This window comes from Scomber japonicus, chromosome 12, assembly GCF_027409825.1.
Source record: "Scomber japonicus isolate fScoJap1 chromosome 12, fScoJap1.pri, whole genome shotgun sequence".
NCBI lineage: Eukaryota > Metazoa > Chordata > Actinopteri > Scombriformes > Scombridae > Scomber > Scomber japonicus.
Window position 1 is genome coordinate 34,716,184 of NC_070589.1, and position 12,234 is coordinate 34,728,417.

Sequence of the window (12,234 nt, forward strand, 5' to 3'; positions counted from 1 at the left end):
TAGCTCTGCAGGCTGTTGCAGCGTGAAGTCCAACCCCTCCCGTACTCCTCCCGTACTCCTCCTGCGCTCCTCCCGCCCCTCCCGTACTCCTCCAGCCCCTCCCGTATTCCTTCCGCCCCTCCCGTACTCCGGTTGCTGTTACAAGCAGGTAGCTCTGCAGGCTGTATGATGGCTGAAGGAGCCCCCCGAACTTTCCCCCCGTCTAAAAGGACCAAGTCGGCTGTATTTATACTTATAAGGCTACCGTAAAAAGACAGACGGCCGCGGCTCGGAGGAAGAAGGTAACGGACAGTAGCAACGTGAGGAGGAAATACATCCTATATGATCGTGAGCAAGTCTCCAAAAACTGTTGAGATTCAGTTTTAAGCTCCTGCTGCATTTATTTATTTATATTTATCTTAGAAGTGTTTTTACTTCTTTTCAATTATTGATGTTCTGATCTTGAGCCACAGGTTCAGTGATTGCATTTATTTGCATTTTGTGTTGTTAGGATTAGGGGGTTAGGGTTAATAATAAAAATAATTCATTTATGTCGTGACTTGAGTTGCAGGTTTAGCCTCAGTTAAAGGACTGCACTTACTTTTTATTATTATTTATTTTAAATACATATTTACTAAAAATAAAAGACTGTTCAATGGGGGAAAAAAATCCATCCTATCGCATTTTATAGTCGTAATCATAATACCGTGAAACCGTGATATTTTTACCTAAGGTTATCACACCGTCAGAATCTCATACCGGCCCATGCCTAACTTCAACTATGAGAGACAGAATGGGGGGAAAGAATCCAGGAAATCACATTGTAGGATTTTTAATGAATTAATTGGTAAAATAAGTATTTGGTCGCCTACAAACAAGCAAGTGTTCTGGCTCTCACAGACCTGTAACTGGTTCTTTAAGAGGCTCCTCTGTCCTCCACTCGTTACCTGTATTAAAGGAACCTGTTTGAACTCGTTATCAGTATGAAAGACACCTGTCCACAACCTCAAACAGTCACACTCCAAACTCCACTATGGCCAAGACCACACCTGTCCACAACCTCCAACAGTCACACTCCAAACTCCACTATGGCCAAGACGACGCCTGTCCACAACCTCACTTTGTCATTATATTAAACATATAACGAGATTACAAATTCCAGTTACACCATTTGACACTCGGTTACACCGCCTCACTGACCCAGACACAGATGATGGTGTGTTGGTGTGTCGCACTCTGAGCTGGTTTTATTTCTGTTTGGCTGCCCCCCCCCTCCCACATCCCTGTCCCTCACCCCCCTCCTTCCCACCCCCCACCCCCCCCCCACCAGAGCTTCCAGTTCACTCTCGGTCCAGTTTGAGGTTTATGAGCAGACCGTCAGAGGAGACGATGACGCTGAGCTTCAGTCTCACTTTTTTATTTTCGGGCTGTTAATTTTATTTTAGTTTATTTTTATTTTATTTTATTTGAATTTATTTTTTTGGCTGCTGCCTCAAAAACTTCCTGTGAACGTTTTTCAGTGTTTGTGTCGTCGGGTAAAAAACGCCTCACAACGACTTCATCTGACTCTGAGACAGAAAAACCTCCTTCATCAGGTTTAAGGGTTTTTTTAAGGTGGAAAAATCCCTTAAAACCTCATCCTGAACTTTTCATGTTCATTTAATGTTTAAATCCTGGAAATAATAATAATAATAATAATAATAATATCCCTTTAATATATAAAACATTAACATAGTCCAGTTAAACCTGCTAAACATCTCAATACTATTATAAATATCTTTAAGTTTCAGCTCGAAATATTTCAGAGCTGTCATTTAAATCTAACTTTAGAAACTACTTTAATTAAATCTTATTTAGTACATTTTTAAGGAGATTTTGCTTTTACACTTATTCTTATTATTCACCCTTAAATCTGCAGTTTAATTAAAAATAATATTAATATTATTCTCTGACATTAAGGGAGAAGTTAAGTGCTGTGCTGTAGTTTGTGGTGTTTTAAGGCTTATTTAAGGCTCTTTTAAGGGATTTGTCTCTTTTTTAATGACCAGATTAATATATTCAGACCTTAAAGAAATGATTATCAGTCAGTGTCTGAAGTGAACTGGAGTTAAAAGTGTCAAAAGTTTATTGATTAAATTTAGGAGTACATTCATAAAGATCAAAACCAGACATGTTGACAATATAAAAGATTTAAATAATATATTAAATATAACTTAAACTGAGCATTGACTCATTGAGAAGAAAAATTAACCTTTTAGTTTTTTGTCCAGAGCAGAAGAAAAAACCCTTAACCTTTAAAAACCCTTAATTTATACCTTAAAACTTTCTCAAACCTTCAAAGTTTTTACCTCTAAAAAAAAAAAAAAAAAAAAAAAAACCCTTTTAATTGTGAAATGAATCCAAAACTAACCATTAATTAATTTATGAATCCTTAAATCTGCAGATGAATTAAAGATAATATTAATGAGTCTGACATTAAGGGGAAACGTGGTGTTTTAAGGGATTTCTCCTCCATCACGTTGCAGACACGCTGTGACGTCGTTTTAACCCGACCCCTCGTTTCCTTCTCACACCTGTCAATCTAACACCATGCCCCGCCCCCCTTCTTTCTCTTTATCCAATCAGGAGAAGCGGATCGACTCTCTGGACGCGGCCAACTCCCGCCTGATGGTGGCGCTGACGCAGGTGAAGGAGCGTTACAGCACGCCGAACCTCCGCAACGGCCTGTCGCCTAGCAACCCAACCAAGCTGTCCATCACTGAGAACGGAGAGTTCAAGAACAGCAGCTGCTGATTGGCCGGCGAGGGGGAAGGGGGCGGGGCTTATCGTTTACCTGCCTCCACCCCCCACCCCCCATCGCACCTTCAAGAGTCTATAAATAAGAGTGTAAATACTGAAGGATCTGTTCAGTGTACAGAGAGAGAGTGTGTGTGTGTGTGTGTGTGTATGTGTGTGGGTATGTGTGTGTGTGTGTGTGTGTGTGTGTGTGTGTGTGTGTGTGTGTGTGTGTGTGTGTGTGTGTGTGCGTGTGCGTATGTGTGTGTGCAGCGTCACAGAAGCACAGAGAGGAAGAAACAAACCAAAAACTGATCGGAGCGCACTCAGTTTTTTCTAACCGACTTTTTTAAGGTTTTTATTTGAATTTTCTGCTTTTTGCTCTTTTTGGTTTTTTGTTCTTGTTTGTTTTCTTGTTGTTTTTTAGAGTGGAGCAGTTTTTACCTGATGAGTTCGTTTGTCGTTTATTTTTATTTTGGAGTTTTAATTTATTCCTCCACTTCCTGTTGCTGATCTACTGAACAGTCTGCTGTCACACGTGAGAATAAAAGCTGCCGATAAGTCGGATATGTTTGAGTTCTGTTAATAAACTTTATCCAGATGCAACACTGAAATGATTCTCATGTATTTATTCATCAGTTATTATAATAATCGCTCTGAGTAGCTGTCACTAAGCTTTATTTTAGGAGACTTTAGGAGGAAATTTAATGCAAAATAATGTAATTAAAAAGACGGACAGGTGTCACATTAGTATATTTTGTTAGGGCCAGTGCGTGATATTTAGGTTATTAATGCAAAACAATCTTAAGAAATTGAGACTTCTGTAACTGACAGAAAAAAAGTTCCTGGAAATTGATATGAAAGTAAAATATCCTTAAAATAAGTGTTACTGAAATTAAGGTTTTTAAAGAAACAACTTAATATGGTCATAAATATATCGTTTGACACATACCTCACTTACTGTTATAGAGAAAAACCAGCTCCTATCACACAATGTCATGTTAATTTAAAAAAAAAAAAAAAAAAATGTCTGCCGGTGTTACGGTGTAACTGGTGACTTTAACACATTTTATTATAGTTTTATCCTTTTTTGAATTCATACTCATCTGTGTTTGATATATAAGTTACACTAACTATTTATGTAAAGTTCAATTGTATTTAGATGAATCATTCACTTCTCATAACGAATCTAATGCGAGAGTCACCAAATAACACGGTTACCAGTTGAACCGAAACACCGGCAGCGAACGACTCGGTACTGGGGCCCGGTGTTATGATTTATCTAGTGACCATGTCATTTGGTGACTTTCTCACATTTAATTGTAGGTTTCATTTTTTTTTTTTACATACATACTTTCAATCTGTGTTTAATATATAAGTTACACTAACTATTTATAGGAGTTAAAATGTATTCAGGAGACTCATTCACCTCTCCTAAGAGCTTGTAATGTGAGAGTCACCATTTAACACGGTTACCAATTATACCGAAACACCGGCTGCTCGGTAGCTACTGCGGGCTAACTACAGTAGCTAATAACTGATTTACCCTGGTTAAAATATGCGCTTTCAATTCACTAAGCCTCTCCTCTAAAACTATCTTTATTATCTGTACTATTATCACTGAAGGAGGAGGAGGAGGAATACATGAACACACACCGAGAAACAGAGAGGAAGGAGAGGGACGCCATTGCTAACCGCTAAGCACGTCACGACTCACGAGCACGTCAGAAAGGCCCGGGAAAATGTAAACAATGGACAAAAATGGCGGCGTCATTTTCGACTTTAACCTTCAATATATGGCGAATAATAAATGAAACAAACTCAAATTCACAACAACACATTTACTGTTTAATGTGTGGACTCAGTGAAACTCCTTTACAGTCAAACTCAATCAAATTAATCCTGTTTAACCTGTTTTATTTTAACTAAAATGCACAAATTAACTGTTATTGTCATCAGGCTTTGAATGAGATCCTGAGATGAAGACAAGAAAATACTTTGGACTTGTGAACACAAGCTGAAGCTTTAAGATGTTTTCAACAATAAGCAATCAGTAAAATCTATTCAATTACATCATATACACGGTCAGTTTATTTATTGATTAAAAATGGTGAGAAATACATGAAATAAACTCAAATTCACAACAACACATCTACTGTAATATTTGGACTCAAATTCAATCAAATTAATTTTGTTTAACCTGTTTTATTTTAACTAAATGAACAAATTAACTATTGTCGTCCACAGACTTTGAATGAAATCCTGAGATGAAGTCATAAAATACTTTTGTGAACACAAACTGAAGCTTTTAGATGTTTTTCAACAATAATCAGTCAAATCTGTTCAATTACATCATGTTGTACATGGTCCCTTAGCTTAACGCAGAGCTATGTACAAGAACATTTCTTTACTGAATTATAAATGTAGTGAAAACAAAATATCTGTGGTTCCTTTTATCTGTTTAAAACACTAAAGTGGAAGAAAAATAGACATGAAACTAACATTTTAGAACAAAGAACACCACAGGAACAAGCTCACAACACAGTATCTGACACATGAACGTCTGATGTGATTTCTGTCTATTTGAGTTCACACAACACAGCTGCGTCTCCTTCATGACAAATGAAAAGTCCAGCATGGAGAGGCTGAGTGAACACAGTGTGGACTCTGTGGAGGAGAGTCATGGTTTCAGAGACGCTGTAGAAGGACAGAATACCTGCTCTGTGATCCAGGTACACTCCGATCCTGGAGGAACGAGGACCTGAGAGTTCAGTTGAGCTATAGTTGAACACAAATGTAGGAGGCCTGTCATCTCCAAAGCAGCAAACCCAGCTTTTGTCACTCAATGCAAATCCATTTCGAAACTCTTTTTCATCTTTGACTATATCCTTGTATGCGACAGCCACACTAACCGATCTCCCGCTCCACTCCACCTCCCAGTAACAACGTCCAGTCAGACTCTCTTTGCTCAGTACCTGACTAAATGAATCAAATCTGTCTGGGTGACGAGGGTACGGCTGTGGTTGACTTGTACGTTCTGCTTTTCTGTTCCCCTCAGATAATAACAGATGTGAGTTTGCTGTGTTTGGATCCAGAATGATTTTACATGAATATTTCAAGAACTCAGCTCTGGTCTTGGGCTCTGGTGGTGGCAGCAGAACGTCCACTTCAGTCAGTGAGATGTTTGTCCATCCGTCCTTCAGGATGTCCTTAAGTTTAACTCTGTGCTCAGACACTGCTGCTGTCATTACCTGAAAGTATCTCTGAGGACCAAAATAGATAATGATTATAGGTTCACTGAGTTGTGACGGTAAGGGGTAGTTGTGTAGAAAGTGGTTGTGATCCTCTGTGTATAAGAGCTTCAGAAGTTCAGCATGTTCGTTCTTCAGCTCAGTGATCTCCTGCTGCAGCTTCTCCTCAGGCTTTTTGACTCGACTCACTTCAGTTTGCTGCTGGGATCTGATCTGCAGATTCACATCAGAGCTTCTTTTCTGGACGAGACGGATCAGCTCAGTGGAGACCTTCTCACTGTCCTCCACTGCTATATCACAACAGAGATTGATGGCCTCCAACTCCTGTTGAAGCAGCTTCAACTCTTTCATTTTGTCTTGGACTCTCTCATGGATGTTTTGTAGACAATCCTCCAGGTGTTTCTGTCTCTTAATCCTTTCTGCTGCAGCTGAGACTGTGTTGTGGCCTTTATGATCATCCACAGAGCAGAGATAACAGATAATCTGTTGATCAGTACGACAGAACATCTTCATCACCTCATCATGACGAGAGCAGATGTTCTCCTGGAACTTCTCTGAGGGCTCCACCAGCTTGTGTCTCTTAAGTGGAGGTGCATCATAATGAGGCTGGAGGTGATTCTCACAGTAAGAGGCCAGACAGGTCAGACAGGACTTGAAGGCTTTCCTCTTCCTCCCAGTGCAGACATCACAGGCCACATCTTCAGGTCCAGCATAGCAGTGATCAGCAGGAGCAGGTTGTAATCCAATCTTCTTCCACAGCTCCTTTAAATTTGCTAACATGGTGTTTTTCTTCATGTGCTCCATTAAAGCTTCTAACATGGTGTTTTTCTTCATGTGCTCCATTAAAGCTTCTAACATGGTGTTTTTCTTCAGGACAGGCCTACGTCCGAAGGTCTGTCTGCACTGAGGGCAGCTGTAGATCTTCCTCTGATCTTCTTCATCCCAGTGTGATTTAATACAGTTCATACAGTAGGTATGTACACAAGGAATAGTCACCGGGTCCTTCAGTAGATCCAGGCAGATTGTACAAGTAAATGTCTCTCTGTACACCTTATCTCCTATCTGCTCCATCTCTCCTCGTGGCAGTGAATCTGTGAGTTTCACTTTTTCTGCACAGAAAAAAGTCTGAGAACAAACTTTTCATCCCTTTTGCTCCTTTTCACGTGTTGATCTTCACTGATTGAGGCTCGTCAGCTCGGACATTACCACGTGTTGGTCAAACCCATTTCACACTGACGGTCCGTGAAGGGGAGGGAACAAGGAAATATCTGCATCGAGTGGAGCTGGTTGTGTTTCAGAGCGGGAAGAAGAGGGAGGGGCTCCAGCGAGAGGGGTCATTTTTTAAAGGGGAAGAACAAGTTTAACAGTCTTTTAGCTTCAGCTATTATGAGCTAAAAGTAGATTACAGTAAAAGTAGCAATTCTATTTGAATGTGGTTGTTGTAAAACTGTTCAAATATCCCGTCTTCATATGAATACAAAAACCGTCTCTGATTGTTACTAGCAAGAATAAAAACGTCATACAGCGTCTTTTAAAACTATTACAGCCTCAAATGGTTTCACAGGAGAGAGAAGCAAAAACAAACCAAAGCAAAAGCTCCACCAACAATCTATACTACTGTATACTCACTTTGATCAACGTTGTCCCGACATCCAGTCACTAAAACATTGGTTTAAAAAGGTCTCATAGTTCACATATTCAGTGTAAAGTTGTCATATATTCTGCTGCCACTAGGGGGCGAAACAGCTCCACTATAATTTCAGCAATGTGGGGAAATCTGTTACTGTGACATTTACAGATCTTAGATGTACAAAGTAACTGTGATGTTTATTGTATTGATTCATTTAGTTGCATTAAATTAAAGACTGGTTGTCTTCAGAGCAGCCTGAGTGGGTCCTGACCTTTGACCTTCTCTTAGAAGAAAGGATCACTGTTTTACCTTAAGGAAGTATTTCAGTAAGTCGTGTTTAAATACACCTTTTCCAAACAAAATGTGACCCAAACACGATTTGAGGGTTAATGTGTGTTAACACTATTAAAGTGGGGAACATAGGGTGAAAGTCGTTTGACCATGTGCACTGCAGGACAACACATAGGAACACTTTCCAATCTGGTACTCCCATGGCAGTAGTTGGCAGGGCAACATAACAATGTTTTATAATGTAACAATACTGTGGTTAAGGTCAGGTTAGGTTAATGGAAAGCAGGGTGAGGGGTACACACATCCAAACACTTTCACAGGTGCTGAAACCAAACCTTTAAACAAATGTATGACCCAACACAGAAGGGCCAACTCCTTCCGTCCAGTTTCTGCTGTCTATTCACACCAAAAGGAAAAAGACACACTACTTCGAAGACAGCAATGTAAAGATCATGGACAGGGAGGACGGATGGTTTGAAAGAGGAGTAAAAGAAGCCATCTATGTGAAAGTGGAAAACCATCCCTAAACAGAAGAGGGGGTCTACGACACCACCTGTCCCCCATCTACAATGTCAGAAATGTAGGAGGCCTGTCATCTCCAAAGCAGCAAACCCAGCTTTTGTCACTCAATGCAAATCCATTTCGAAACTCTTTTTCATCTTTGACTATATCCTTGTATGCGACAGCCACACTAACCGATCTCCCGCTCCACTCCACCTCCCAGTAACAACGTCCAGTCAGACTCTCTTTGCTCAGTACCTGACTAAATGAATCAAATCTGTCTGGGTGACGAGGGTACGGCTGTGGTTGACTTGTACGTTCTGCTTTTCTGTTCCCCTCAGATAATAACAGATGTGAGTTTGCTGTGTTTGGATCCAGAATGATTTTACATGAATATTTCAAGAAGTCAGCTCTGGCGCTATACAAATAAAGATTGATTGATTGATTGACAACAGGTGATCTGAATAATCCCTCAATCAACTCAGAGGGATTTCAACATTCAGCTACACAAATTCAGAACCAGGAAATAATAGCAAGTCTGAAGAATAGGTGACTGCTACAGATCAAATCTGGACTGAAACTTTCAATTGCACTCAAACTTCTGAACAATATTTAAGAAAGACTAAAGTTCCCCTCAGATACGGGTGCAATCCATAACCAAACTTTTTAAACTTGCAAATAATGAATTGAACAGGCTCATATTTTCATCTGTGACCAAGAAAAAACAATTAACCCAGAATGTCAGTACAAGAACTTTATACAGTTTGATTGAACATTTCTTTATTAAATTAAAAAGTGGTGAGAACAAAATATCTGTGGTGCCTTTTTTTCTGTTTAAAACACTAAAGTGAAAGAAAAACAGTCATGAAACTAACATTTTAGAACAAAGAACACCACAGGAACAAGTTGACACATGAATGTCTGATGTGATTTCTGTCTGGTGGTGGCAGCAGAACGTCCACTTCACTCAGATACTTATGCGATCCAAAACCAAACTTTTTTAACTTGCAAATAATAGATTTTTTTTTTTAACTTTGAGACTCAAATAAATTGTATCTTCAGGGTTTTTATATATGTCACATAACATTCTGTTGAATATGTTTTTGTAGCACTTGAGTCTGAATAAAACAAAAAAATATATCAGGTATTATGATGCTGTATTAGAAACTTTTCACATGGCAGAAACATATCACATCTATGAGGGTTTTTTTGTCAGGAACAAATGATCATCAATAGGTAATAAATAAAAACCTTATTCAAATGTTCACAAAACGATCATCCCTCAGCAACCATACAAATACTATTACAATAATGTCTATAATGAACAGGCCCATAATTTCAACTGTGACCAAGAAAAAAAGAGTATATGAAATATATAAAATATATGATCTCCTTATTGATTGTTTGTGTCAAAATTACAGTTTGAGTGGACATTTCTATATGAACTTACAAAACAGCGAGAACAAAATATCTGTGGTGCCTTTTTATCTGTTTAAAACACTAAAGTGGAAGAAAAATAGACATGAAACTAACATTTTAGAACAAAGAACACCACAGGAACAAGCTCACAACACAGTATCTGACACATGAACGTCTGATGTGATTTCTGTCTATTTGAGTTTACACAACACAGCTGTGTCTCCTTCATGACAAATGAAAAGTCCAGCATGGAGAGGCTGAGTGAACACAGTGTGGACTCTGTGGAGGAGCGTCATGGTTTCAGAGACGCTGTAGAAGGACAGAATACCTGCTCTGTGATCCAGGTACACTCCGATCCTGGAGGAACGAGGACCTGAGAGTTCAGTTGAGCTATCGTTGAACTCAAATGTAGGAGGCCTGTCATCTCTAAAGCAGCAAACCCAGCTTTTGTCACTCAATGCAAATCTACTTCTTTCATTTTTGTATGCGACAGCCACACTAACCGATCTCCCGCTCCACTCCACCTCCCAGTAACAACGTCCAGTCAGACTCTCTTTGCTCAGTACCTGACTAAATGAATCAAATCTGTCTGGGTGACGAGGGTACGGCTGTGGTTGACTTGTATGTTCTGCTTTTCTGTTCCCCTCAGATAATAACAGATGTGAGTTTGCTGTGTTTGGATCCAGAGTGATTTTACGTGAATATTTCAAGAACTCAGCTCTGGTCTTGGGCTCTGGTGGTGGCAGCAGAACGTCCACTTCAGTCAGTGAGATGTTTGTCCATCCGTCCTTCAGGATGTCCTGGAGTTTAACTCTGTGCTCAGACACTGCTGCTGTCATTACCTGAAAGTATCTCTGAGGACCAACATTGATAATGATTATAGGTTCACTGAGTTGTGACGGTAAGGGGTAGTTGTGTAGAAAGTGGATGTGACCCTCTGCAAATAAGACCTTCATCAGTTCAGCATGTTCGTTCTTCAGCTCAGTGATCTCCTGCTGCAGCTTCTGCTGAAGCTCTTTGACTCCACTCACTTTAGTTTCCTGCTGGGATCTGATCTGCTGCTTCACATCAGAGCTCTTTTTCTGGACGAGACGGATCAGCTCAGTGGAGACCTTCTCACTGTCCTCCACTGCTATATCACAACAGAGATTGATGGCCTCCAACTCCTGTCGAAGCAGCTTAACCTCTTTCATTTTGTCAGAAACTCTCTCGTGGATGTTTTGTAGACAATCCTCCAGGTGTTCCTGTCTATTAATCCTTTCTGCTGCAGCTGAGACTGTGTTGTGGCCTTTATGATCCTCCACAGAGCAGAGATAACAGATAATCTGCTGATCAGTACGACAGAACATCTTCATCACCTCATCATGACGAGAGCAGATGTTCTCCTGGAGCTTCTCCAAGGGCTCCACCAGCTTGTGTTTCTTTAATGGAGGTGCATCAAAATGAGGCTGGAGGTGATTCTCACAGTAAGAGGCCAGACAGGTCAGACAGGACTTGAAGGCTTTCCTCTTCCTCCCAGTGCAGACATCACAGGCCACATCTTCAGGTCCAGCATAGCAGTGATCAGCAGGAGCAGCTTGGAGTCCAGTCTTCTTCAGCTGCTCCACTAAAGCTGCTAACATGGTGTTTTTCTTCAAGACAGGCCTCGGTGTGAAGATCTGTCTGCACTGAGGGCAGCTGTAGATCTTCCTCTGATCTTCTTCATCCCAGTGGGTTTTAATACAGTTCATACAGTAGGTATGTCCACAGGGAATAGTCACAGAGTCCTTCAGTAGATCCAGGCAGATTGAACAAGTAAATGTCTCTCTGTACAGCTGAACTCCTTTCTGCTCCATCTCTCCTCGTGGCAGTGAATCTGAGTTTCACTTTTTCTGCACAGAAAAAAGTCTGAGAACAAACTTTTCATCCCTTTTGCTCCTTTTCACGTGTTGATCTTCACTGATTGAGGCTCGTCAGCTCGGACATTACCACGTGTTGGTCAAACCCATTTCACACTGACGGTCCGTGAAGGGGAGGGAACAAGGAAATATCTGCATCGAGTGGAGCTGGTTGTGTTTCAGAGCGGGAAGAAGAGGGAGGGGCTCCAGCGAGAGGGGTCATTTTTTAAAGGGGAAGAACAAGTTTAACAGTCTTTTAGCTTCAGCTATTATGAGCTAAAAGTAGATTACAGTAAAAGTAGCAATTCTATTTGAATGTGGTTGTTGTAAAACTGTTCAAATATCCCGTCTTCATATGAATACAAAAACCGTCTCTGATTGTTACTAGCAAGAATAAAAACGTCATACAGCGTCTTTTAAAACTATTACAGCCTCAAATGGATTCACAGGAGAGAGAAGCAAAAACAAACCAAAGCAAAAGCTCCACCAACAATCTATACTACTGTATACT

The 12,234-nt window shown here is 40.2% G+C and overlaps 1 protein-coding gene across 1 annotated transcript in view; it reads left to right on the top strand.

Annotated features, from left to right (window-relative positions):
• Nucleotides 1-2,924, top strand: part of rasal2 (RAS protein activator like 2) — an 85,484-nt gene extending 82,560 nt beyond the window's left edge. The window contains exon 17 of the mRNA XM_053329478.1: nt 2,605-2,924. Within this exon, the coding sequence (XP_053185453.1) occupies nt 2,605-2,772 (168 nt within the window). The 3' untranslated portion in view covers nt 2,773-2,924. The remainder of the gene's footprint in view (nt 1-2,604) is intronic.
• Nucleotides 2,925-12,234: the final 9,310 nt, after the last annotated feature.